The following is a 27,533-nucleotide window of genomic DNA, read 5'->3' on the forward strand; positions in this document are numbered from 1 at the left end:
ATGGTAATTTATTAACAAGAATATTTTGCCAAAGATAATTCACGAAAAACACCAATAAACAACAAGGGAAAGTACAGGCCTAACTTTGATTTTTTTTTAACCCTTCGATTATTTTAAAGGCAGTGGACACTTTTGGTATTTACTCAAAATAAATATAAGCATAAAACCTCACTTGGTAATGAGTATTGGGGAGAGGTTGATAGTACAAAACAGTGTGAGAGACCGCTCCCTCCGAAGTAACGTAGTTTTCGAGAAAAAAAAGTAATTTTCCACGAATTTGATTTTGAGACCTCAAGTTTAGAATTTGAGGTCTCGAAATCAAGAATCTGAAAGCACACAACTTGATGTGACAAGGGTCTTTTTTATTTTATTCATATCTCGCAACTTCGACGACCAATTGAGCTCAAATTTTCACATGTTTGTTATTTCATGCATATGTTTAGATACACCAAGTGAGAAGACTGGTCTTTGACAATTACCAAAGGTGTCCACTGTCTTTAATCCTATATATAAAAAATTAATCGATTAAAAGGTGGGCACGTTCAAGATATTGAAAATGTCCACGCACTGGGAAAAAATCATCCATATCTGGAATATACAAAATGAGAGACTTAACTGTCAGTAACGCTTTTCAGATTTTGTCTGCATTGGTGTATCTTTTTTATGTCGGTTATTTTTCGGTTTAAAAGTATTTAGCCTATAATTATTATCTTAATTGATCTTGATTTTTGCATTTTAGTTTTTATTGTTGGGCGCCTTGAGGAATCTCTTTGACTCATAATGCGCCTTGTAAATGCTGTTTATTATTATTATTATTATAATTATTATTATTATTATTAAAAATATTATTGAAGTGTTGTGAAATTAAATCTTTTTCTAAACCACATTACTTCAAAGTAACTGATTCTCTAAATACCATATCACTATATCGAAAGCTGATGTATGCATACTCAAAACAAGTAAGTATTTAATAGATGTTAAAAGTAAGTTTTTATTGGCAGAAATTTTAAGAGTGATACTAAACGAATACCCTCTCGTTAAAGGCACTTGACACTATTGGTATATTACTCAAAGAATAACTGTTAGCATAAAGACTTACTTTGTAACAAGCAATGGAGACCTGTTGATAGTATAAAACATTGTGCGAAACGACTCCCTTGTATTATTCGAGGAAGAAGTAACTAAAATATCTGAATTTAATTTCGAGACCTCAGAACTAGATTTTGAGGTCTCGAAATCAAGCATCTGAAAGCACATAACTTATGCGAAAATGGCGTTTTTCTTCCATTATTATCTCACAATTTCGATTACCAAGGTTCGTTGTTTTGTGCATAATGTTGAGATACACCAAAATAGAAGACTGGTCTTTGACAATTTCCAAATGTTGTCCATCGTCTTTAAACAAACTATCAACTTTTAACATATTATGTATTTTATATAATTTGATTGTTTATTTGTATCTATTGTGTATTTCTGTTTTTGTACCAGCATCGAGTGGCGACCATTTTGGATTCTGACACCATCTTGACGCTGAGTGACGGGAAGGTAGTTGAGTATGATACGCCAGAAAACCTCCTCGAGAATCCCAACAGTATATTTGCTTCACTTGTCAACTCCAACCAATAACTCAAATCTCTATTAGAATAAGTCAACTATTTGCTTATTTTAAAGACAATGGACACTATTGGTAGTTGTCAAAGGCCAGTCTTCTCACTTGGTGTATCTCAACATATGCATAAAATAACAAACCTGTGAAATTTGAGCTCAATTGGTCATCGAAGTTGCGAGATAATAATGAAAGAAAAAACACCCTTGTCACAGGATGTTGTGCGCTTTCATATGCTTGATTTCGATAAATTCTAAATTTGAAGTCTCGAAATCAAATTCGTGGAAAATTACTTCTTTCTCGAAAACTACGTCACTTTAGAGGGAGTCGTTTCTCACAATGTTTTGTACCATCAACCTCTCCCCATTACTCGTCACCAAGTAATGTTTTATGTCAATAAACATTTTGAGTAATTACCAATAGTGTCCATTGCCTGTAAGCTTCAGTACTCAGCGAGTTTGTATTCCAACGAATGATAACTCGCAGCTCTACAGTGAGTAAATAAAAACTGATATATTTCTCAGCGAGCCACCAGTAAAGTGTTGTTGTCGTTGTTGTTGTTGTTGTTGTTGTTGCTGTTTATTATTCCCTCGTGGACATGACCACTCCAGACTTTCTGCAATATCTAAAAGGCGAGTTTGTATTCCAACGCATGATAACTCGCAGCTCTAGAGAGTAAACAAAAACTGATATATTACTCAGCGAGCCACCAGTAAAGTGTTGTTGTTGTCGTTGTTGTTGTTGTTGTTGTTGTTGTTGTTGTTGTTGCTGTTGTTGATGTGTATTATTCCCTCGTGGACATGACCACTCCAGACTTTCTGCAATATCTAAAAAGGCTTCCACGTTTTGAAATGAAATTTAACATGTAAGTTTTGTTTGTATATCCATTTATATAGGATTAAAACAACCGAGAGGTTGAAAAAAAAATATGATATGTAGATGTATTGACTTCAAGTCCGCTTTTAATGAAAGATGTTAAATTGTCATTGAGAAGCAACAACAATTCTTTGAAAACAGTTTTAATCTTGTGTCTTCTCTTGATCTTCTATTTGTTTTTCACGCTTGTTTTTTAACGTAATAATAATGGAAATTTGATACGTCAACCTCAGTGACCAGAAACAGCTTGTACAAAAAAAAGAAGCTTCAAGACACAAATTGTTTACTTATCTTAACAACAAAATTTAATAAATAATTCAAATGGGGTTGTCCCAGTGGTTGCATAAAGGTTAAAGGCAGTGGACACTATTGGTAGTTACTCAAAATAATTACTAAGCATAAAACCTTTCTTGGTGACGAGTAATGGGGAGAAGTTGGTAGTATAAAACATTGTGAGAAACGGCTCCCTCTGAAGTGGAGTTTTCGAGAAAGAAGTAATTTTCCACGAATTTGCTTTCGAGACCTCAGATTTAGAACTTGAGGTCTCGAAATCAACCATCTAAACGCACACAGCTTCGTGTGACAAGGGTGTTTTTTCTTTCATTATTATCTCGCAAGTTCGACAACCAATTGAGCTCAAATTTTCACAGGTTTGTTATATTATGCTAATGTTGGGATACATTAACTGTGAAGGCTAGGTTTTGACAATTACCACTAGTGTCCACTGCCTTTAACTCAATACGTTTTGGGCGATGACGGTTATATTGCTAGTAAAATAGTTAATGTGCTTTTCGAAATGTGCACTTACCAGCTTGAAATGTGCTCAATGGAAAAGTTAAGATTTGAAATGGACCGTCTTTCCAGAAATAACATCAAAAATAACGTCAGGTGAAAAACTTAGCTGAAAACATGTTATATTTCAGAGTCCCCAAGCCATTTCTCCCAGTTAAATAATTAACTTTAGTAAATAACATAATTTAAATAAAAACGTTGTGCTCGATAATACTGTAAGCACTTATGCAAATGCTAAGGATTGATGCAAAATAGTTATAAATGTGACCAAACGTCGTTTGACAATGTACAAAGATAGGGGGAAATAGCTTAAGTCAGAGAACAGACTCTAAAATGTAGATTCGTGATTACAATGTACTCGTCTTCGGTTCGTACACTCCATCCACGAATCTACACTTTCTCGTCCATTCTCATTCACGTATTTATACAATGAATTTCTTTTTGAACCAACTTTTTAGACAGCAACTCACAGGAGAATGGTATCAGCATTAACTTTATATCGACTTGCCTTTCCGATTACAATAAAATCAACATAATTTGATTACTTATCCTGTGTTTTGCCATTTTGGAATTCACATTCAACACACTGAAATAAAACAAATTAACTTTCCATGTTTCTCCTTCGTTTTGTTCTGTTTTATTTTATTTCCTTGTTCAACCATTACAAAGTACTTTTGTGAATCATTAAAGCCATTGGACACTTTTGGAACAGAAAAATAATTAAAAGTTCACAGATTTACAAATAACTTACAGGGTTAACAGATCCATGACACGGCGAAACGTGCGGAAGGGTGGGTTTTCCCGTTATTTTCTCCCGACTCCGATGACCAATTGAGCCTAAATTTTCACAGGTTTGTAATTGTATAGTTGTGATACACAATACTGTTAACCGAAGGTGTCCAATGACTTTAAGAGCACTGGACTCAAGCTCTGACGAATCTAATGAGCACAGTGTGGTTTCGAGTCCCGGTCATGACACTTGTGTACTTTAGCAAGACACTTTTAAAAGCAGTGGACACTTTTTAGTGGTAATTACTCAAAATAATTATTAGTATGAAACCTAACTTTATTACGAGTAATGGGGAGAGGTTAATAGCATAAAACATTGAAAGAAACGGCTCCCTCTGAAGTAACATAGTTTTCGAGAAAGAAGGACATGTAATTTTCCACAAATTTGATTTCGAGACCTCAGATTTAGAATAATATGATCGGGAGGTCTCGAAATCAAGCACACAACTTCGTGTGACAAGGGTGTACTTTCTTTCATTATTATCTCGCAATTTCGACGACCAATTGTTTTGAGTAATTACCAATAGTGTCCAGTGCCTTTAGAAGGAAGGTACACGTTTGGTAATTACTCAAAACAAACATTAACTTAAAAACGTACTTGTCAACGAGCATTGGAGAGCTGTTGATAGTATAAAACAATGTGGAAACGGCTCCCTCTGAAGTAGCATAGATTGTGAGAAAGAGGTGATTTCTCACTAAAATAATCAGACTTCATGCCTTAAGTCTTTTATTCCTATCTGAAAGCACGCAACTTCGTGAGACAAGGGTGTATTTTCTTTCATTATTATCTCGCAACTTCGACGGCCAATTGAGCTCAAATTTTCACAGGTTTGTTATTTTATGCTTATGTTGGGATACACCAAGTGAAAAGACTGGTCTTTGATAATAACCAAACAGACAACTTAATGCATTTTCACTTCCGAGTACTGCGATATGGAAGGAGATGTCCCTTCTCATCCCTTATTTAAACCTGAAGAGAAGTACTGAAAGTAACGTTTCCCAGATTGTGTATTACAGTTGCAGATTATGCTTCCTATGTTGGGAGATAGCCACTCAGGACATTCTGCAAAATGTCAAAGACGCTACCACCTTTTTGAAAGAAAATTTGCACAGGTTAGCGTAATGGTTTATATCTGCAACTAAACAGGATTGAAACAACAAAGAGCGAGTTCCAATACCAAATGTATACAACAATTTTAATTGAAAATGGCTCAATAAACATGTAAAAAAAAAAATTAAACATTTTACAGTGCCTTGGTAATTGCCATATAAAAATCACAAGTAGACTTTTATAATTGTTAATAATTGTGACCTTTTTTCCTGTAGAAATAAAACAGAAAATGAACATACCTCATATAAATATTAATTTGTTTTTTATAAAGTTTGAGAAATCGCACATATCCACTATCATAATTCCTCTCGTACTGGTTCCTCCTCAAAAACCTTCCCACCAGAAACGTCAGAATCTTTTCTCATTTGAACATTTTCCGAACCGTTACTTTCATCGGTCTGCGTTAGTGTTTGCGACTCGTCACTGATATTGCCAGCCTCCCCTCCAACGGTAGTGGAACGATCCGCTTCCTTTTGTTTTTCCTCATCGGGTGAAGCGTCACCATCTGCAAAAGGAGGGGCAGCACAACAAATTAAGGTTTGGTCAATAGTTTAGTTGTTGCTTTGTTCAAAGATCGAACAAAGCATCCTCCCCCATTTAAGAAAAATATATGTACACAAAATGTAAGCAAAAATAAGAAATGGGACTATAGTTTTGTGTGTATCTTTCAAACAACCAAGCAAAGAAAAATATTGTTTACGAGAGCAAGATACCTGCCAAAAACCCTATATTGTGATTAACATTGCTGAAACTGGTTCCCCTTTCTTTGCCAATGCATTGACACGCATACAAGGACACATGAATTTCATGCAAGTATAAAAGGGTGTATGTACCACAAATAAGAATGACAAGTGAAACAAATTATTATTAATTATTTTAGGAACACCGGTTTCAACGTAGACAATCAAACAGGGAGATGTTCATGGATTGTAACTCATGAATGACAATAGCACAGTAGTTAATTTTGTAAAGAACAAAATCAAAACACATAAACTGCTCACACAAAGTTAGGAATTTTTCAATCAAGTGTAACTTTATTAGTTATTACTCTCCTTGTATATGTTGTATTACCAATGCAAAGCTGAAGTGTCCCTCTTTAAGATGATACCACATTTGCAGTGATTACATGTTGCTGTGTCCCTCTTTAAGATGATACCACATTTGCAGTGATTACATGTTGCTGTGTCCCTCTTTAAGATGATACCACATTTGCAGTGATTACATGTTGCTGTGTCCCTCTTTAAGATGATACCACATTTGCAGTGATTACATGTTGCTGTGTCCCTCTTTAAGATGATACCACATTTGCAGTGATTACATGTTGCTGTGTCCCTCTTTAAGATGATACCACATTTGCAGTGATTACATGTTGCTGGACCTGGCCACATGAGAATGAGGCAAATTGTCACAAATCAAATGTGCAATTCTGTGTTACTGTGTGAACAACCAGGTTGACACTGTAATTAAAACAAGCAAGACAACTTACTGATCTTAATGCACTTTATTGAGACAAGAAGTTCAGAAAATACCCAAGCAGGTTTTTTTCTTTCTTCAAGAAATGAGGACTAGTGTGCTCACTGGTGCAAATGTGTGTGTAAACTATTCATGGTTCTAAAGCTTGACCGGTTTGATTATTGATCATTACCTATCGACTGTTCAGCATAGATAATGGTAATTTGTGCACATTTAAATTGTGACTTTGCCTCATTGTCATTCATTTAGCCAAGTTCAGCAACATGTAATCATTGCAAATGTGGTATTATTTGAAACAGGAACACTTCAGCTTTGCATTGATAATATACGTATACAATGAGAGTAATAAATAATAACGATTTACTAACTTTTTGTGAGCAGTTTAGATTAGCGCCGGCACGTTAATCCGGAGGTCGTTGGTTCAAATCCCACTCTAGTCAATTTTTTGTTCAACCGCAAAAGTCAGTTTAGGTTAAATAAATAAAAAATGCAAATAGTTTACAATAAACTAAAGTCATCAGTGGAAAACACACTCATGCCACATAATTGGAACATCAAAATGCGGTACCGTACATTCCATTACAACACATGCAATTCACAAAGTTTACAGAACTCAAAACCCACAATCACACAATAAGTGAAATAGATTACATGATGGAGGTTGCCAAGGACATCAAAAGGCACCAGGATGAACACTCAGCCATTATTACATCTCACAGTTGCTCCATCTTAAAAGTTCTCACCACACGTCTTCGTTCTGGTTGCCGAGACATAATCTCCAAACTGACAAGTACTTCAAGGTTGTCTTCTTGGATACGCACACTTTATTTGCTTAGCGCATAAAACCCTTTTCCGGTAGTTAATAACTCTTGTGTTGTAATGTGAGTGGTTCACAATCTGCTAGCTAATGTAAGCCAACAAGTCTACTTAAGCAGGTGTTCTTTTTGTAAAACTGAATGAAATTGGGCTGTAACCGCACTTGGGTCAAACTTGCTTCAAGGGAAAAAGGTGCTTAACAAATTGTATCTGCTCAGCAAAGATTGGCAGGGAACCAGTTTATATGCAATGTAAATAATATGGTGTTTTGACCAACCAGTTTCTGCTAAGCAAGATTTGTCTATGCTTAGGAAAACATGTTTGAAGAGCCGCTCTGACCTCTCATATTACAGGATGAAATTCAAGATTCATTGATGTTGATAAAATTTCACCCAACACAACAACATTTCACCAGTTTATAACTGTTCCATAATTCCATTGTTTGTTTTTTAAAGACACTGTACACTATTGGTAATTGTCAAAGACCAGTCTTCTCACTTGCTGTATCTCAACATTATGTATAAAATAACAAACCTGTGAAAATTTGAGCTCGATTGGTCGTCAGATGCTTGATTTCGAGACCTCAAAATCTAAATCTGAGGTCTCGAAATCAAATTCCTGAAAAATTACTTCTTTCTCGAAAACTATGTTACTTCAGAGGGAGCCGTTTCTCACAATGTTGTGTACTATCAATAGCTTTCCATTGCTCATTACCAAGTAAGTTTATATGCTATCAATCATTTTTAGTAATTACCAATAGTGTCCAGTGCCTTTAAACATATGACTGGCCTGGAATTTCATCCTTGAAAGGGCAATGCCATTTTCATTTTGCGAAGGGCACTTCCATTGGAAAATCTTAAAGCCATAAGGAAACTTTTGAAAGGGGCACAGAGCAGGGGGCAACGGAAGCCACTGCATCCATAGCCTATGCATGTAATTCCAGACCTGTTATGGAGATACAAATTTCTCATTGACAGTTGTATCATCACCATGGTAACCAATAATGTATCAAAGACTGAAACAAGAAAAATTGACTCATTAAGATGACTGTATGAAAAGATTTATTTCATGTAGCGATTTTTTTCTTCTCTTCATATGAACCTTTTAAAAATTTCTCTGTAGAGTAAAATGTTGAGGGGCCACATCACTTCAGCTACTAAAAAACACATGTATTGGGTGCGTTCGATTCGCTTCCCTGGGTCGACCCCGCGCTGCTCACTCGAGTGAGCCCCTGACAAGAGCTAATCGAACGATCACACCCACCCTCTCGTGGTAACGACATGCACCTCGGGTCACCCCCATACCAACTCCACATGTAGGGCACTGGGGGCTGACCCGGGTGAGCCCCTGGAATGACGTCAAAGCTATTCGAACGCAGAGGGGCAGACCGGGGTCGACCCAGGGAAGCTTAACGAACGCACCCATTGTAATCAACCAATAAGGGTCCTATTTCAAAAGGGGTTAACACGTTTTAAAAACACAACTTTGGCTTGTCCTCTGGCTTGAGCTTCATCAGTTACTTTGAAATAACGATTTCATTATGGGTTTTAAACAGGCAGACATACGTGTCGGACTGAGGACACTAGTAAACAGATCATGCTTTACATGGTTTCAAGCATATACCACCATAATCGGAGTCCAACAGTTAGGGTTTTGAGTTACTGAATGGTGTTTGACTGAGGACTGAACTAGTAAACTGATTATGTTTTACATGGGATCAGGCATACCACCATAATCAGAGTCGAACAGTTTAGGTGTTAAGTTACTGAATGGTGTTGGGTTGAAGACTGCACTAGTAAACTGATTATGCTTTACAAAGGATCAGGCATACCACCATAATCAGAGTCCAACAGTTTAGGTGTTAAGTTACTGAATGGTGTTGGACTGAGGACTGCACTAGTAAACTGATTGTGCATGACATGGGATCAGGCATACCACCATAATCAGAGTCCAACAGTTTAGGTGTTAAGTTACTGAATGGTGTTGGACTGAGGACTGCACTAGTAAACTGATTATGCTTTACATTGGATCAGGCATACCACCATAATCAGAGACCAACAGTTTGGGTGTTGAGTTACTAAATGGTGTTGGACTGAGTACCGCACTAGTAAACTGATTATGTTTTACATGGTATCAGGCACACCACCATAATCAGAGTCCAACACTTTGGGTGTTGAGTTACTGAATGGTGTTGGACTGAGGACCGCACTAGTAAACTGATTATGTTTTACATGGTATCAGGCACACCACCATAATCAGAGTCCAACACTTTGGGTGTTGAGTTACTGAATGGTGTTGGACTGAGGACCACACTAGTAAACTGATTGTGCTTTACATGGGATCAGGCATACCACCATAATCAGAGTCCAACACTTTGGGTGTTAAGTTACTGTATGGTGTTTGACTGAGGACTGCACAAGTAAACTGATTATGCTTTACATTGGATCAGGCATACCACCATAATCAGAGTCCAACAGTTTGGGTGTTGAGTTACTAAATGGTGTTGGACTGAGGACCGCACTAGTAAACTGTTCATGCTTTACATGGGATCAGGCATACCACCATAATCAGAGTCCAACACTTTGGGTGTTGAGTTACTAAATGGTGTTGGACTGAGGACCACACTTGTAAACTGTTCATGCTTTACATGGGATCAGGCACACCCCCATAATCAGAGACCAACAGTTTGGGTGTTGAGTTACTGAATGTTGTTGGACTGAGGACTGCACTAGTAAACTGACTATGCTTTACATGGTTACATGGGATCAGGCATACCACCATTATCAGAGTGCAACAGTTTGGGTGTTGAGTAACTGAATGGTGTTGGACTGAGGACTGCACTAGTAAACTGATTATGCTTTACATGGGATCAGGCACACCACCATAATCAGAGTCCAACAGCTTAGGTGTTGCGTTTTCCATGGTGCTGGCTTGAGGAATGATCCTATTAAATCACTCAAGGGAGCTAGGATTAATGAACATGATTTTTCATAAATATGAGCAATAAATACTGTATAAAACACTACAATTATGTTTCTATTTGTTTGGTCCTTACCACCCTGTGTGTCTTCAAAAACAAATGCTCTGTTGGTTGTATGTATGTATGTATGTGCATGTACGTGTATGTATAACAAGTGTTCACCCTTAAAGGCACTGGACACTTTTGGTATTAATTTGTCAAAGACCCGTATTCTCACTTGGTGTATCCCAACATGAACATAACATAAATAATCTGTGAATTTTTACTCAATTGGTCGTCAAAAGTTGCGAGAGAATAATGGTAGAAAAAACACCTTTGTGGCACAAGTTGTGTGATTTCAGATGCCTTGAGTTTGAGACCTCAGCTGAGGTTTCTTATACAACTCAAAAATGTTAGTAAGAAATTACTTTTTTCTCAATACTACGTTACTTCAGAGGGCGCCGTTTCTCACAATATTTTGTAACTATCAACAGCTCTCCATTTTACTTGTTACCAAGTGAGGTTTTATGCTGATAATTATTTTGAGTAATCACCAATAGTGTCCAGTGCCTTTAACAGTGATCTGCTTGCAAAATGCCAGTTAAAACACATGAGGAATATTACAGTTTACTCTAAGTAGTCCGGCTGCCTAGTTCAGTGTCAAAATCATTCCTATTTCATTTAAAATATTGACCAGTGAAAAAGCTGACGGACTAGCGAAAGGACAAGCTAACTGGTCCTGCTGGTCAGTCAATTCAACTTTACGAGGGCAAACCCTCAACAGCCTTCTTTGTCCCTCCTACTCTTGACAACATTACCGGAAAACTCAAAAAAAGAGGCTGGAATACAAACATCTTTTTCATCTGACAACTGACACCTATTATCTCTATGTAATTCATTTTCCAAGCAGTTGCTTGGATCATGCACAGAAAGGCTGCCAGAAAGGCTGCTGACTGCCCCAGGCAAATTAACTGCTCATCCACTAAGTTTAATGACCCAAGTAATTCAATGTAAACGCACTAGGGTTAGAAAGGATGTATAGTTTCTGATTTTTTTATGATAAAACATGATTCTTTCACACCAAACAAAGAGTGAAGTGTCTAAGAGTAGGAGGGTTAACTAAGTTTTAACCAAACTACAAGAATTATAACTCATGGTCAATCTTATATTTACGAAATTTGATTATCGAATATTCAAATTAAAAAATTTTCTGATTTTCCACACAATGTGATTATGTATAAATATTTCAAAACAAAACCCCTGATACCGATGACTACAGAATGCAATAAGTTTTTAAAATGTACAAACACCAACGGCTACGAGTACTCCATGTCCTATAAAAAACTGTCTAATATCCTCACAAAAGGCCAGAATTTATGTATATTGCAACCATAATTCCCTCTTACTGTCAAGCAGGATTTCATTGATAGGAAAACTTTTCATGTCAACAATTCCGAGGCACAAAATAAATACAATGGAAGGTTAAAACGACATAATGGTGTAAATGCACAGAATGTATAATAACAAGATAATAAATAATCACACAAAAGTATGTTTTCAGAACAAAAAAACGTGTCACACACACTCAATTAATGTAATAATGTACAGGTTGCCATACCCCCACCCCCCCCCCCCCCCCCCCCGGATTTTCTAATTGGACTTTTAAAGAAGGGCAACCTTTTGCAGAGCTTTACAGAAGAAAAGTGTTATTCACAATTTTTTCTGCTCAGCCTTCAACAGCAAAAGACCAGTCAAAACCGATACACATGACTTGCCACTTGTGATGGACGTAACAATCATCTGCTTAGCACCACACTTTATGGATTTTTGGTTAAGTGCCAAATTAGGTGAATTAGGACCTAGGTAAGTTTTAAAAATGGGGGCAAATTGGTAACTTTTGCAGGTGTTTTTGAACTTTGCATTGCATTTTGTTTTGTTTTTGCAGAAGAAAACTAAGAAGATACATTACTGTGGAAGACCTGCCCCCACAAAATATGCAGTAAAACAGTTTCAAAGTTTCTCTTTTTGCAGGCAAGGCTCACCTTTTGTAAATCAATCCGACAGCCTCTCATCTCATAAATGGCAATATTTGAAATATCGCTTGTCTATGTTTGGTATGGACGTAAATTTGCCATCAAATGAGTTTGTACAAGTTGAAGTGTGTTCAATGAAATGTTGCCCAGCTTTTCTGTATGGCCAGGTCACACAGGCTCCGATAATGACAACGAAAACGACAAAGACAAAAATGCATGCCCTCGATTGTTTGAATAAGCATGGGCGTATTCTGCAGGGAGCAATTCAACCAATCAAGGGCTTGCATTTTCATTATTCTCGTTTTTGTTCTCGTTATCGGGACTTGTGTGACCGGGCCTTTGACCATGTTAACAGTTGAAATACCTCAGAGTTTTCATAACTAACGTGAAGATTCAAACAATTTAGTCAACACCAAAGTTTTGGATACTGCTCCCATGTCCCCAGGAAAATTCAAAAACATAAACAAAATTAAACCTAACCCTGGTAATATTTTGTATGAGGCGTTCAAGGATTTTAAATTTTTTTTAACCACCCTTAATAAATTTTAAAAACCTTGCATAATTATACTTGTATCCTTCCTCTTCTGTTCGAAGTCTCAACTCGTACTCTCTGCGTCTAGTGCAAACATTCTCAACATGTACCACACCCCAAAACCAAGGCCGAAGATGACGGCCATTATAGGGCTCCCTCTAGAGGCCAGCACTGAACCAATAAATATGAAAAAATAGAGAAGATAGAGAAGAATTTCACCTTTAAGGCCCAGGGTTGGCTCAAGCAGATGGGCTTTTCCGTCCACTGTTTTAAAATGAGGGGACAAAAAAAAGAGAGATTATGAGTATAAACAGCAACTGTAACTTAAAAAAAAAAAGAGGAAATTACAAAATTTCAATAATTATTATAGTATTCTTAAATTTTTAATGGCAAAACTGAGAATTAAAAAAAAGAGCAAATCGGCTGATCCGAGGAAAAGTTGCATGCCTGAAACAGGAATCAACTATCTTCATGTAAGAATTGCAACGTGGAGAACGACCATTATTTTTGTTGTAGCCTTTCACTGGTGTTGAGGGAAAAAACCCAAGACACAAATTTCATGGCCGTGATAAGACTTTCAAGCGTCACATCACCAGAAGCGGATTTTATGCTTTGAGTGACTCGTCACTGCAGTGCCCAATTGTATTCCACAGCAGAGTTCAGGACTGAGAGTGGACCCTTAAAAAAAGAGCTGAAACACTGCATGATGTAAGAATGATCGTCGTGAAACGGCAAGTGAGCTTACTTCACGCATTTACATGTTTGCTGGTCGAATTGGGGCACCCCATTAATCCAGTAACTAGGCTATCTCACATTATTGCAGTAGGACATTATGGTTGCTAAGCTTAAATAAGGCATGCCAAGCTTATCCATGAAAAAAAAGCCTAAAAAAAAAAAACTTGAAAAAAAAAAAAAAATTGGCCCGATCAATTAAAAAAGCGGATATCTGCTTGAAAGTGAAGATTTCACAGGCCTGAAAATTCTGTTGTGATTACACCCCATACATGTATGATGTGCTTTACATGACACCATACACAACCATTTTTTGTTACTTAGCAGGGCTAAGGCTCTGCTTACCGTAAGCACACAATAGGCGGTTACGGAAGCAGGGAATTCCGTGCTAATGGCAAGCGAATACCATGGGTTAGCTGCGAATTTTGTCTTCTGCGCGTGGTGTACTCTGCGTTACTAGGCATTCTACGCTTACAAGGCTAGCGCAGAAATTCGGCGCTTGCATGTAAGCGGGGAATGTTTATCTTTTTCACTTGCGCATTCCGGTCCAAAGACAACAAACTTGAAACATTGACTTACGTAAAGCTTTCTCGACACAGCCGTCCGTGCCCTGCAAGTAACCGTCCTCGCACTCGCACATAAAACTGCCGGGAACGTTTTTACAGAACATGTGATCGTTCTTACACGTCTCATCAGTGTCGCACTCATTAATATCTGAGATAAACAAAAGTACAAGACAAATCAAAAATTAAGCGATAGGTCTTTACTAGGCAACTTTGATTGGTTAGTTACGCCTTGAACTTGCCACATACATGTACACTGTCTCGTAAAAGCGTAGAGGCATGGTGTTTCCATGCCCCCAGGTTAATGACTTAGTGCCCCTTCAAACAATGACTTAGTGCCCCTTCAAGAAGTGCCCCTTCTTGTCCTAGACAAGAATACCTAAAAATATAAACATAAGTAGTAGACTTGCGGTACAACCATGTGTCAAACACCATTCATAAATACCTAAGACAGTTTATCCATTCTGACTGGTAGAGAGGGCACCACGAGGGGTTGTTTGAACGGATGATATAACACCAGTAAAAAGTGTTGAAGCATGGGCGTGACACGAGAGCTTGCACCTGTGCTTATAAGAAAGTTTCTTCATTCCTATTGGTCGAGAGCAACGGCTGAAACAGTTGTGCAAAATCACGCAAAACGCACGGCATCTCCTTATTAGGAATTGTTTACCCGAGGGCCTTACCATTTCATAGCTGGAGGGGTGTTGTGTTGAAAGAAAACATTAAACAATTAAAATTTTTGCATTTATTTTACCTTTTGACCAAAAAGTGTTTTTTGACCGAAAAGGTATTTATGAATGGGAATCAAAGTGTGTTGAATCGGTTTTCAACTAAACCCGCCGAGGCCTGGTTCTAGATAATTTACCTCGACTTCGTCTCGGTAAAATTAGCGAGTCCAGGCCTCAGCGCGGGTTTAAAACACTAGTTGAAAACCTCTTCACCACACATTGATTCCCTTATTTAATACGAAGTTATGTGCTTTCATCATGCTAGATTTCGAGATCTCAAATTCTAAATCTGAGGTCTCGAAATCAAGTTCGTTGACAACTACGCCACTTCAGAGGGAGCTGTTTCTCACAATGTTTTATACTATCAACCTCTCCCCATTACTCGTGATCAAGAAAGGTTTTATGATAATAATTATTTTGAGTAAACCAATAGTGTCCATTGCCTTTTAGCTGTACCTTGCACCTAAGAAATCACTGTACAGACATGATTCAAATCTAACTCCCAAATGGCTTATTCAACAGACAAGAGCACTTCCCCAATCAAGTTGAAACTTACCTTTGCACGTTGTCTCCTCCATTATGAAACCTGGTTTGCATTTCACGCAGCTCTCCGGCCCCTTGCCTATACAAGTCTCGCAAGCCATGTGGCATTCCACACACTTGAAAGAACCTGGGGAGTTGTCACAGAATTGGCTGGACTCACAGGGTGGATGGTCCTGGTTACACTCGTCTATATCTGTATACAAAAAATAAATCAGACGAATTTGACACACGAGGCAACTTTTGCAGACACCTTGTGGGGCAACCAACTACAGTACAGGCTAGGGGCACTTTATTTGTAGCACATGAGTTATTTTGTGGCAGACAATGTCTGACAATCCCCAAGAAAAAAAAATTGATCTGTCAAATGTACTGTAGTTGACTGTGTACTGTGTAGAAGCAATCACCACCTCATATCATGCTGCACACTGGTATAGCGAATCTAGATTCATAAATAACCAAGACAGTTTTGCTATCCTAATGGCGGAGAGCGCGTCACGTGGGGTGTTTAAATAAGGGAATAAAAGGGTAGCGATGAGTTCTAAAACGGCCGTTTAAAACCGGCAGGGTCGTTGCTGTGTGATAAAGGCCCAAGCCAAAGGCGAGGGCCTTTATCGCACGGCCACGACCCTGCAAGGTTTTAAACAGCAGTGTAAGAATGAGTCACTACTCTTTCATTCCCATCATACATATATGCCTTTTTGGTTAAAAGGCGCAATGAAATAAGAAACTCTGTCAATCTTATCCGTTTTCCGACGTCATTGAGCTCTGTACGTGTACATTCGAGACAGTTTTCGGATATGCATTCGTGCGCGTATAGTCTTGGTGCAAGACGTTTTTTCGTTTTCCTTTCACACACAGCCAGCCAACTCATGCACCAACAGCGCCGGCATCGCCCGTAATGAGAAACGCCGTGCATCCAGACTAGCGTGTAGTATCCAAAAACAACAGGTTATTAACAGCTCCAGCTGATTACAATCAATTGTTTAAATACCTCCACGTGACGCGCTCTCAGCCAATAGGAATAGCAAAACTGTCTGAGGTATTTATGAATGGGAATTAAAAGAGTAGTGACTCGTTCTTAATAGGCCGTTTAAATCCTTGCAAGGCCCAGACCCTGCCGGTTTAAAAGGCACTCGTCGCTACGCTTTTATTCCTTAAATTCACAACCATGTGATGATATTGAACGGTCAGAGACACGAAGGTCAGACAAAAAAATGATCCAAATCTCATACAGTTTTTTCAAAGATAGCCTAAGACATCAATTGCCAGTGCTGAGTGAGTAAATACCTTGACAGCCCTTCTCTTCCACCAGGTTGTATCCTCCTTTGCATTTCTTGCACCCTGTAGGTCCCCCATGGATACATGTTGAGGCACATGATTCATCACATCCTAAAAATGCCAACAAGTCCGATGTTTGAGATTACAACATGGAGTAACATGCAATCTATGGACATTCTCTGTGTATGGTTACACGTATGGCTAAAAACAAAGCGCTCAACGTGTGACGTCGCAAGGTTACAAATTGTGGCAAACCTAATACAGGACTCGGGAAAGTACCGAGTATACAGTGCTCCACACATCGGTGTATATGTTATTGAATGCATATGTTGAGAGAAACACCAACTGTGAAGACTAGTCTTTGACAATTACCAATAGTGTCTAGTGTCTTTAAGGAACTCAACACTTTCTTGAAGACTAACCTGTGCAGACAGTATGGGTCTCATTTGTCATCTCTGTGAAGAAACCATTTTTACAAACGTCGCATAGTTCTCCTTTGTAACCTCCGTTGCATTTACATTTTCCAGTACCAGCGCGTGTTCCACCACCCTGTAAATCAACATTTCAACAATCTTAGTAAAGCAGGATTATATCAAAGTTTTTTGAAAGGAACTGATTTGTTAGTAAATAAGTTGTGGAAGGTTTCAAAATTGCGAAGCCTGATTTTTGTTGGGGGAAAAAACAACAACTTTTTCAAATACTTTTTTTCTGAAAACAGTTTTTGTGTATTCCATACAGTTACGCTTACGTCACTCAAAGGAACACATTTGAAAAGCATTTGAAAAGCGTTTGTATTCGTTTGTTATCAAAAGCATGTGGTTAGAAAGATAATTTACAAGTAGAATATAATGATCCACACAAGTATCACTCAAAATTGCGTGATTTTCCTTTTACATCGTCGACAAACACTGTCGGCCATTTATGGGAGTCAAATTTTTGTCTCCCAGTCTCCCATAAATGGCCGACCGTGTTTGTCGACGATGTAAAAGGAACACCATGCAATTTCGAGGCATATTTGTGTGGATCATTGTATTCTACTTTAACAACATCTTTCCAACCACGCTTTTAACAACAAACGATTAAAAAGGCTTTTTATAGACCAACTCGTTCGATCCAAGGCAACGTGTTCCTTTAAAGTTTCCTTAAACTTAACCCCCACAAAAAATTCAGACTTTGAGTGAACTTACCGAGCACTTTCCATTGTTTTTGCATGGTCTCTCTACCCCTCCTAGACAATCTATATTAAAAAAAAGTTTTTAAATCAATAAAAGATGTGAAAAGCTCCTTGTAGTACCCGCATGCATTGATTAACTTCCCCAACCTGGGTTAAGCTGTCAAAGGCACTCGACACGTTCAGTAATTACTCAAAATATGTATTAGCACCAAAACTTACTTGGTATTAGTAAGGAGCAAAGGAGAGCTGTTGATATTATACGTTAACATTGTTAGAAATGCTACCCTTTGAAGTAAGGTAGTTTTTGAGAAAGAGGTAAGCTCTCACTCAAGTATTTGCACCTGACATGCCTGAGAAAGACTTCAGGCCTTAAGCCTGAAAGCACACACATTTGGTGCAACAAGGGTTTTTTATTCTTTCATTACTTTCTTGCAACTTCTGATGACTAATTGAGCCCAAATTTTCACAGATTTGTTATTTTATGCATTTGTTGGGATACACTAAGTGAAAATACTGGTCTTTGACAATTACCAAAGGTGTCCAGGGGTGGATTTCACGAGGAGCTAAGACCATCCTTATCTCGACTTAGGACAAGGTACCCGTCCTAACTAAGGAATAGCCTTAAGTTTTTAGTATCTCATGAAATTGACCGCAGTGCCTGATTGGTTTCAGGGTGAAATAATTGAGGACAATCGCAGATAACTAGTGTTTTATAATAATTTTGAAATTAATAACTGGTAATAGTTCTGTTTTCCCTACCTTCACAATTTGGACCAAACCTATTTTCAGGACAGCAAACTGTAAAAGGAATTTAGACAAAAAATATGCAAATTAGTAGGAAAAAAATGGATAATAATGATCAAATATTTCTGACAAAATTCGTTAAAGAGTAAACGTTGGAGAGCTGTAAATATTATAAAAAGATTGTTAGAAACGACCCCCTTTGAAGTAATGAAGTTGTAGACGCATGTTAGAGAAAGAGGTGATTTTTTACACAAATTTGAATCTGAAAAAGGCTCCTGACATGACGCCTTTCTGAAAGCACATGATTCTACAAAACAAGGGTGTTTTTCTTCTCATTATTGTCTTGCAACTTTGATGACCATTGAGTCAAAATTTGTACAGGTTGGTTTGTTTTATGCATAAGCTGTGATAAATACAATACAACTGAAGCATGAAGCCGAAGTTCTATGGTGCATTGAGTGCATCTGTGCAGGTGAAAGTCGCCAGACATACTACAAGGCCTGAAGGCCACTTCAAGGTCTGGGCTACAGTTTTATTTTTCCAGGGGACGTTGCCGCCTACTCCTGGGGCTGAAACAGTATTTTTATTTTTTTACTCTTGGTAAATCCTTGAAAATGTGTTGACATTCGCTTCTCCCATAAGTTGGCTCAAACCTCAGATTAAAATCTGTAAAACATAGTTAATGGCATGACGTTTCAACCCTAACCCTGCTAACAGAGTCTGTCACTAAGGCAAAAATCTGAAAGTGGCACATTTTTCTCTGCTTAGTCCTCTTAGGCTAATAGGTCGGATTGAAATGGTTTACCCGAGTCCATATGTTCTGTACTGGTCTAATCCATTTAGGAAAATAAACGTACATGTAGTAACTTGGTTCTATTCTGTTTTGCGATCAAGAGTCCCCATATAGTGGGCATTCTACCTTTTAGGTTTTCCCTTTTGCACAAAGTTGTGTTTTGATGTTTGTATCTAGGTAGTAGGGACTTTTTCGTTTTCGACGACGGATGGTTCTGCGACGGTTGTTCAGCTAAACGTTGTCGTTTTCAGCACAACGAAGATTCATCCCAAGTACTGTCATAGAAATTGAGGGACGACCGTCCTCAAAGCCGACGCATGCGCAGATGACGCCAAATGTCATCTGTACCGTCGCAGAACCATCCGTTGTCGAAAACGAAAAGTCCCTAATAATAAACTAGACTACACAACCATATTAAGGATTTGGGTACTTTTTGTAACACATAACACAATGTCCACAGATTTACATTAAACTTACACCATTTGAAGATAATGATATTAGAAAGCGTACCTTAAAATATTAGTTGAAGAGGTGCTGTAGTTGTTGAGAAATGAGTAAAACAATGTCTTGAAAATGCGTACGTTTCTAAATGCTAAAATAATTTTTGTCTCATGATCACCGAGACGTAATTTTTTTTCATGACATTGTTTAACTCATTTCTCACAAACTGCAGCACCTCAGCAAGTAATATTTTCAGGGAAGCTTTCTTCTATCACTATCTTCAAACGGTGTACGTTTAATGTAAATCTGTGGACATTGTGTCTTTTGTCCAACAAAAAGTACATAGACCCTTTAAAGGGAAAACGCTGGTGGAAGAATGCTACTCACTTTTAAGCGTATCTATACAAAACCATTGAAGTAAATCGGGATGCTCCGTTTGATGTTGTGTCCACCATGTCTCTATCGTTTCTTCGTTGAGTTCCAGCATCATATTGCACTGTAAATATTGATTTAGGTTAGGTTACTACTTCAACTGGGTGGACTATTTTAAAAAGGAACATTACAGGACTGATAAGAAGAAAAAAACTTGTCTAAGATCACAGATTTACATAAAACTTACAAAGTCTAATGATGATGATAGTGAACAACATCCCTTGAAATATTTCTGTCTAAAATGTCATTCTACATGTAACTTGATGAGAAATATTAATTTGGGTTGTGTTTTTTTTCTATAAAAATAAGAAATAAGTCAAACTAATTTCCTGTTTAGACTTAACTGCCCAGTGAGTGTTATATTCATTTTCTTTAATCGATATCCTGCAAAATGTGGTTTTCACTATTTTCTCATGGCCCAGATGGCTGATCGACCTCAAACTTACACAGATTTGTCTGGTTAAATGTATATGGTGGATTACATACATGTTAAGTGCTTATAAATACAATGCCAGCAACTGTTTTGTTAGAAAAACCAACTCTGTTTTGTAGCAAACCAATTTCTGTCTTGGATTCTCACCTCATGTTTTTCTTTGGTGCATAACTGCTCCACAATTTCAATCAGCCTTGTTTCACTGGTTAAAAAAAAAGACAGAGCAACAAGTTACAATAAACATCATGTGGGATGTACATCCACCTACATATAGTACACAGTCAGCCCTCCTATTCAATGCCAGCCTGCAATATGACACTATGTAGTAAATCTACTACATGTGTACAAAGTCGACATTCAGGTCAACCCTCCTACTTTCTGACCATTTTATATCCCTCAGATTGAGGTCTCACAATCAAGCATTCTTTAATTTTTATCTCGCAACTTCGACGACCGATTGAGCTCAAATTTGCACAGGTTTGTTATTTTATACATGTTGAGATACACCCAGTGAGAAGACTGGTCTTAGACAATTACCAATAGTGTCCAGTGTCTTTAACTGTGGGGCACTCTGGACCCAAACTGTGCAAGTCTGGCCGAAGCCTGGTGAAGAGAAAGGGGTCACACTGAATGTTTGTAAACTTCATGTTTAGGTTTGGAAGTGTAATCTGGACCATTTCAAACGGTTTTAAGTTTTTTTTATTTGTTTTTATTAAATAAATCCAGAAATAATTTGTTTTCTTTAATATTTGCAAATCAGCCCCAATTCGAACACATTGGCTCACTGCTACCTTGTGCATGGGGAGAGCCTTGATAGGCCTGACATAAAACAGCAAAGGAAGAGAAGGCTCATGGAAATAAAACTGAACTGGCCGGTACAACCGTTCTCAATCTCAAATTTGTATACGCCATCTAAACAAAAAATAAAGTATCCAAATAAATCTGCATGCCAGCAAAAAAGAGTCTGTTTAGGATGGTACCAGTAACACTGGTAATGGTATATAAAATGATAACGCAGGAAATTAATAAATACCCCGTTAGAATATTCATAAAACACATTGCTGTTTATATGAAGGTGATTGCAGAACACAGGAATAGTCACTGCAAATCTGATCCCACTCTGACTGCATACTTAGGGCATACTGACTTACAAAGGCATAACATTGCAAAATCTGCTACACGTACTATAGGTGTGCTTTACTGTCTTTGAATCAAGATAAGATACAGCAAACGGTTACTTTGGTTCCATTCTCTACGAGTCAAGATACACGCAATGTTGGCAAAACTACAGATTTCGGTAACTATGCTTTTTAAATTCTCTTTGAATCCTTTTAATTTTGCAGACTACGTGACTAAGCATTTCATTTCCTTTTTAAACCATTGTGACCAATAAATAAATGAATGAACGAAGATTTAAGGTACAACAAATGAGTTGCATTACAAACCATGATTACCGGTTCACTCTCTGTGCATCAAATACATAAGTTTAGGTCAATGCCTTGGTGCCCTTAAAATGATCCAGAAGAATTTTAAAATTTTCTCATAGGGTGCCCTTTGAGTAGGAGAAAATGCCTTGGTGCCCTTGCCTTTTCAAAAACCAAGCATACAGGCCTGTGCTCGTCTGCATACTTTCTTTGAATCAAGAGAATGTACAGTCAGTGCAAATTAATGTTTTTACAGTGTCCTTAGAGTTTTGTCTTCTGGAGTATTTTCTTATAATGTATTTTCATATATTTTTTAAAGGCAGTGGACACAGTGGACACTATTGGTTATTACTCAAAATTATTGTTAGCATAACACCTCACTTGGTAACAAGTAATGGGGAGAGGTTGATAGTATAAAACATTGTGAGAAACGGCTCCCTCTAAAGTGACCTACATGTGTAGTTTTCGAGAAAGAAGTAATTTTCCACGATTTTGATTTTGAGACCTCAGATTTAAAATTTGAGGTCTCAAAATCAAGCATCTGAAAGCACACAACTTTGTGCGGCAAGAGTTTTTGTTCCTTAATTGTTATCTCGCAACTTTGACGACCATTTGAGCTCAAATTTTCACAGGTTTGTTATTTTATACATTTGGTTTACAGAAGACTGGTCTTTGACAATTACCAATAGTGTCCAGTGTCTTTATAAAGGATCAGAATGGAAATTATACGCTTTTTCTAGCTTCTTTTTGTGTTATCCTCAACGATTTCTCAGGTTCCTATGTCTTTTATGCTTTTGTATTTAATTTTCTGTTATTGTCCTTTGTTCTATTTTAGTGAACTCGGTGGAGATTGTTTAATCAACAAGTAAATAAACAAACAAACAAATCATGACAAATTATATTGGTTTTCTGACTCTCTCTTTGAATCAAGATATAAAAAAAGCATTGGTAAAATTTGCAAAAATGCTACTTTGCTTAAGTCTTTTTGATGCTTTAAGTCAACACCCGTAAGGTTTGAAAAAAATGCTGCTTTGTGAATTGTTTAGAGTGCGTTTATTCTGTCATTCAAGTGCACAGTTCAGTCAACATTCTACATAAAGTTGGCATATGACAGTATGAAATCTGGAAGACATTAATAATAGATTGTTAAAAAATTCTCATAATTTAAATTTGTCATTTTTGTTTTTTAACAGCGGGAAAGGAATCTATCTGAGCTTCAGCTACTGTGACCTTTGACCTGGTTGTTTGACCTTTAAATAGCTGGCATCTAGGAATAGATTATCGCAACACAGTAAGTACAAAATCCTTTGTCATCCATTAGGTTTAAATGTCACATTGTTGTACAATGTGCATCATTGTACATTCCAGGTCAATTCCTGGCAGGCAAGACACTTTCACTGACACTTTCTTTCAGAAGTTTTCATTGTGTACCAAAAATTACTACAGTTGTATGTGTAAGAATAACAGGTGTGAGATGCGTTGTTTTTGTTTCAAAGTTGGTAAAAATTGGACGGTGACCTTTTCCTCAAAAAAACATTTGGTTTGCAGTAACACTATGTGTGAACACCTACATTGTAACTGTGCAGCCATAATACTACCGTGGAGTAGAATTAAGGAACTCGGGAGACTTAATTCAGTTCTGAAAAGATCTGTTCTGCTTTTTAACTACACCTGGGCTGAAGTTAAAAAATCGGCTGGGACCACTAGCTTAAAGTGGATCGTTATTAAATTCAATACCGCGGAGTGAATTTTTAATTGGTCTCAACGTTTGGACTAGCTAGCTCTAGTCATCGTCAGGAGATGATGTTTTGAATATGTGCTACTCTAACAAGATAACTCGGACTCATCAGTTTTAGTGTGCCCTGTGATTTACATGTATTATTCGAGCTAATTATTGATTTGTTAATGCCTAGTTTTTGCCTGCTTATTGTCTCCGCCCACCCACGAATAATCAATAACTATCATCTGCCATCAAGTATGGTTTACATGTATTTGTTTTAAAACCGAGTGATTTCTGCTGGTGGTGAGAAACTTGAGACCATCTGTCTAAAAGAACGGACAGTTATTTATGTGTAGGTTTGTACGGTAGAGAAATCGTGTGTTTGGGACAAAATAAACTGAATCAACATTAGGAACTTTCCTTCACCTATACAAGTAAGATTTTAAGGGAAGCTTTCTACCATCATTATCTTCAAATCGTGTAATTTCATATAAATTTGTGGAATTTGTGTTTTGTGTCGTACAAAAAGTACCTAAACCCTTTAACTACCTTGTGGAATATTTTCCCAACTTCTTCTCCTGCCAGTCCGTGTCACCACCAGCAAAATTGTATCGGGCCGTACGCTCCATTCCCTGCAGGGTCAAAATATACTATCAGTCAGTTGTGAAGAAATCAGCAAGATTATTGTAGCTATAGACGATGTGACCTCTGACCTCTGATGCCACTCGAAAACCATAACATGATTCGCGCGCATACCGCCGGGCAAAACTTTTGTGTTTTGGCAGCCAGCTAGAAAGTGTATGCAATCTAACCATGACTACGGTCATAGGTCACATCGTCTATAGGCAAGTCAAAGTAACGTCCATAACAAAAAGCCAAAGAGCAAGGTTTATAGAGAGGGTTTAGGGGAGCTGCAGTTAAGTTTAGTTTTGTTTACATTGTGGTGCAAAAGAGAAACCCACTAACAGGCACATTAAATGGGGAACCTTGATGCTTGATCACAATCACACATTAGATTAAAACAAACAAACAAACAAACAGAGACAACAGCAAAACTGCAAAAACAACCAATTGAACTCAAATTTTCACAGGTTTGTTATTTTATGCATATGTTGATATACAAATTGAGAATAGAAGACTGGTCCTTGACAATGTATCCAGTGTCTTTACAAAGCCACATCACCAACAACTTACCTCATTGAAAGACTTGGCCAGTTCCCTACACGTCTCACATTTCTTCTTGATTTCCTCATTTTTCTTCTTACTTGCGAGATTGCCAACCACAAGGAGTAAAAAGACGACGGCTACATGGAAAGTTAGATTGTTTATTGAGACCATGTTTGAACACAGTACTCAAGCTAGTCCATATGACTCCGCTAGCTGTCTGAAGGATGGTAGTGGTACATCAAATGCCCTCTCTTACTTGCAAAAAAGTTGTTTCTTTCTTAAAAGTTTCACGGCAGAATCCACAGCTTGGCTAGCTCAAGATGCTTCTGAAAATAAAAAGATTTAAATAGTATAAATGTTTTGCTTTGTGAGAAAGGATTTCTACTAACTTAAATGTTAGGTATCCCATTAATCAAGAAACTTCTGCTATAATTCATGAGCATTTACACAGGAAAATTGACCCGAGGCCAGTGGTGTCAGTGTTGGGCCAGTAAACTGAGACAGAACAAGTCCAGTGGTCATAGACTCTTGTTTTATTAACTCAACATCTTCCTTTATGGTCAAGAGAATGATGCTCAAATGTAGAGTTTGAGTCTCACAGGTTTCTTGGAATACATGCAACTTTCCGTACTTTTCACTCATGTTTACAAAAGGGGGGGATATGTCATTCAGGTAAATAAAATTAGATACAATTTATTTATTTCTTCACATCAATTGAAAAAGTGGTGGCGTGATATAGAACCTATTCCTAATTTACTGCTGAAGTTTTCCTCCCAGTATATCGAAAACTTAAAAATGTCTCATCATCTTCTCTTCTTGTTTGTAAGGCGTTGAGAATATTTATCCAGATCGGAATTGAAAACAACTGGAGCCCCCCCCCCCCCAGTAACTGGGTCCAGCAGGACTGAACAATCGTGAAACTTTTCTACCTCCATGGACCATGCACAACAAGCACTGACATGTACAAGAAGGAATATTTAGTGACTGTCACTGTCAGGTGTCATGACTGTCAGCAGTCAATCACTCGGTGTCAAATGCTTAAAAAATATTTTATAATTTAAAAATAGCCTGATTTTAATTACTTTGTGCCAATCCAGCGTATTTGGCACATATGGGGCTATGTTTCACTTTCAGTTAGCAAACACGGTATATAACTAAAAGTTTTAAAACCATAAATTAATAATCATGGACTCTTAATCTTATGGAGGAATAAATTAGTTATTCCTCCATGGATTTATTCCTTCATGGTAATAAACCATTGTCAACACAACTGTTTACCGGACCGGCTGACACGACGCGCGACAGTCGTTGCGAAACAAAGACCCACAACATCACACGAGCGAGACGGCCGGCCCGGACGCCGGTGGACGTCCATACCAAACAGTTACTACAGGATGACGGGCTCTTCAAAAAATGATGGTATGAAAAGTGCACTCCCTACTCTCGGCGCTTCCATAGATTTTTGAAAACATTTTTTTTATATAAAAAGACAATTATTTGATTGGCAATACTCACCGGTGAATAGGTAGGTTAATACCAACAACTGATCCTACCACTGAGGTAAAAACAAAATGCTACCTACGACGAGACGACGTACCGGCCTTTTCTCTAATCAAAACATGGGCGCTGCCATTTTGTTTAGAATTTGTTGAACCAACCAATGGACTTACGCCACGTGACTTGAATAACAAAGCCCACGTTACATATAAATAGCGCCCTCTATTTTTCGATTATATGGGCAGGGCACGGCAGGGGCAGGGGGGTTTAACTGTCAGATGAATGAAGACTGTAGACTCTTAATAAGCCCGATTCATACTCCCTGCTCGCAACGAAATTTGCACTGAGTTGAGTGCACAACGTAACTCTCCTGCGAATCCATGTATACATGAATGGATGGACAGATCAACTGTTCAGCTTCAACAAGCCGTTTGATCCTGGCTGCGCGGCGCATCACGAGTTATGGCAAGTTATACAAATTATTAGTAAACGGAGTTAGTGGCGATTTTGATAGTTTTCACTCCCCGCCGGCGTATAGGTGCGAGACTAAAGAAACTATACTTTAGTTCAATTAAAAGGGCAACAAGTTCCCTATTATAACTAAAAACAACAAACATAATTTAAAAAAGAGTAAGTTCCTCTTCAAAATACTGAATCCATAAAATTCGATTGTTGCAACTGTCTCGAGTTCTACGGATTTAGTAAGAAATTCTACATTTTAAAAAGTTTTTTTAGTACGTATTTGGGCCGGACCATAGAGCTATATAAAAGTATAGAGGGCCGGACAAAAAAACGCTAAATGCAAAATGAACGCTATGTTCTGATCGCAGAGAAGGAGGAGTTGTGACGTCAAATTCACATCAAATTCGCATGGGTG

At 37.8% G+C, this 27,533-nt stretch overlaps 1 protein-coding gene and 1 pseudogene across 1 annotated transcript; one reads left to right on the top strand and one right to left on the bottom strand.

The window, feature by feature from the left end:
* The window catches only part of LOC117305466, a 28,086-nt pseudogene extending 26,359 nt beyond the window's left edge, over nucleotides 1-1,727 (top strand).
* A 3,149-nt stretch (nucleotides 1,728-4,876) lies between these two features.
* On the bottom strand, nucleotides 4,877-26,792 carry LOC117306821 (cysteine-rich with EGF-like domain protein 2). The gene is made up of 13 exons (XM_033791354.1): nucleotides 26,675-26,792; nucleotides 25,187-25,485; nucleotides 24,542-24,624; nucleotides 20,996-21,050; nucleotides 20,371-20,479; nucleotides 18,765-18,803; nucleotides 18,019-18,068; nucleotides 17,254-17,380; nucleotides 16,841-16,942; nucleotides 15,567-15,746; nucleotides 14,299-14,433; nucleotides 13,207-13,251; nucleotides 4,877-5,679 (listed from the first exon to the last, which is right to left on the bottom strand). The coding sequence occupies exons 2-13, from the start codon at nucleotides 25,328-25,330 to the stop codon at nucleotides 5,471-5,473; spliced, it is 1,278 nt and encodes a 425-aa protein (XP_033647245.1). The 5' UTR covers nucleotides 25,331-25,485; nucleotides 26,675-26,792; the 3' UTR covers nucleotides 4,877-5,470.
* Between the last annotated feature and the right edge of the window lie 741 nt (nucleotides 26,793-27,533).

The sequence above is a fragment of the Asterias rubens genome, chromosome 2 (assembly GCF_902459465.1).
Source record: "Asterias rubens chromosome 2, eAstRub1.3, whole genome shotgun sequence".
NCBI lineage: Eukaryota > Metazoa > Echinodermata > Asteroidea > Forcipulatida > Asteriidae > Asterias > Asterias rubens.

What these genes read in the sequence shown, in the direction of transcription:
- LOC117306821 (XM_033791354.1), bottom strand. Translation starts at nt 25,330, where the DNA reads ATGGTCTCAATAAACAATCTAACTTTCCATGTAGCCGTCGTCTTTTTA. An exon ending in GTTTGGTCCAAATTGTGAAG is followed by an intron (nt 18,069 to 18,764) that starts GTAGGGAAAACA and finishes TTTTTAATATAG; the next exon opens with ATTGTCTAGGAGGGGTAGAG. An exon ending in GCCAACCCTGGGCCTTAAAG is followed by an intron (nt 5,680 to 13,206) that starts GTGAAATTCTTC and finishes CTCCTTTTGCAG; the next exon opens with ATGGTGACGCTTCACCCGAT.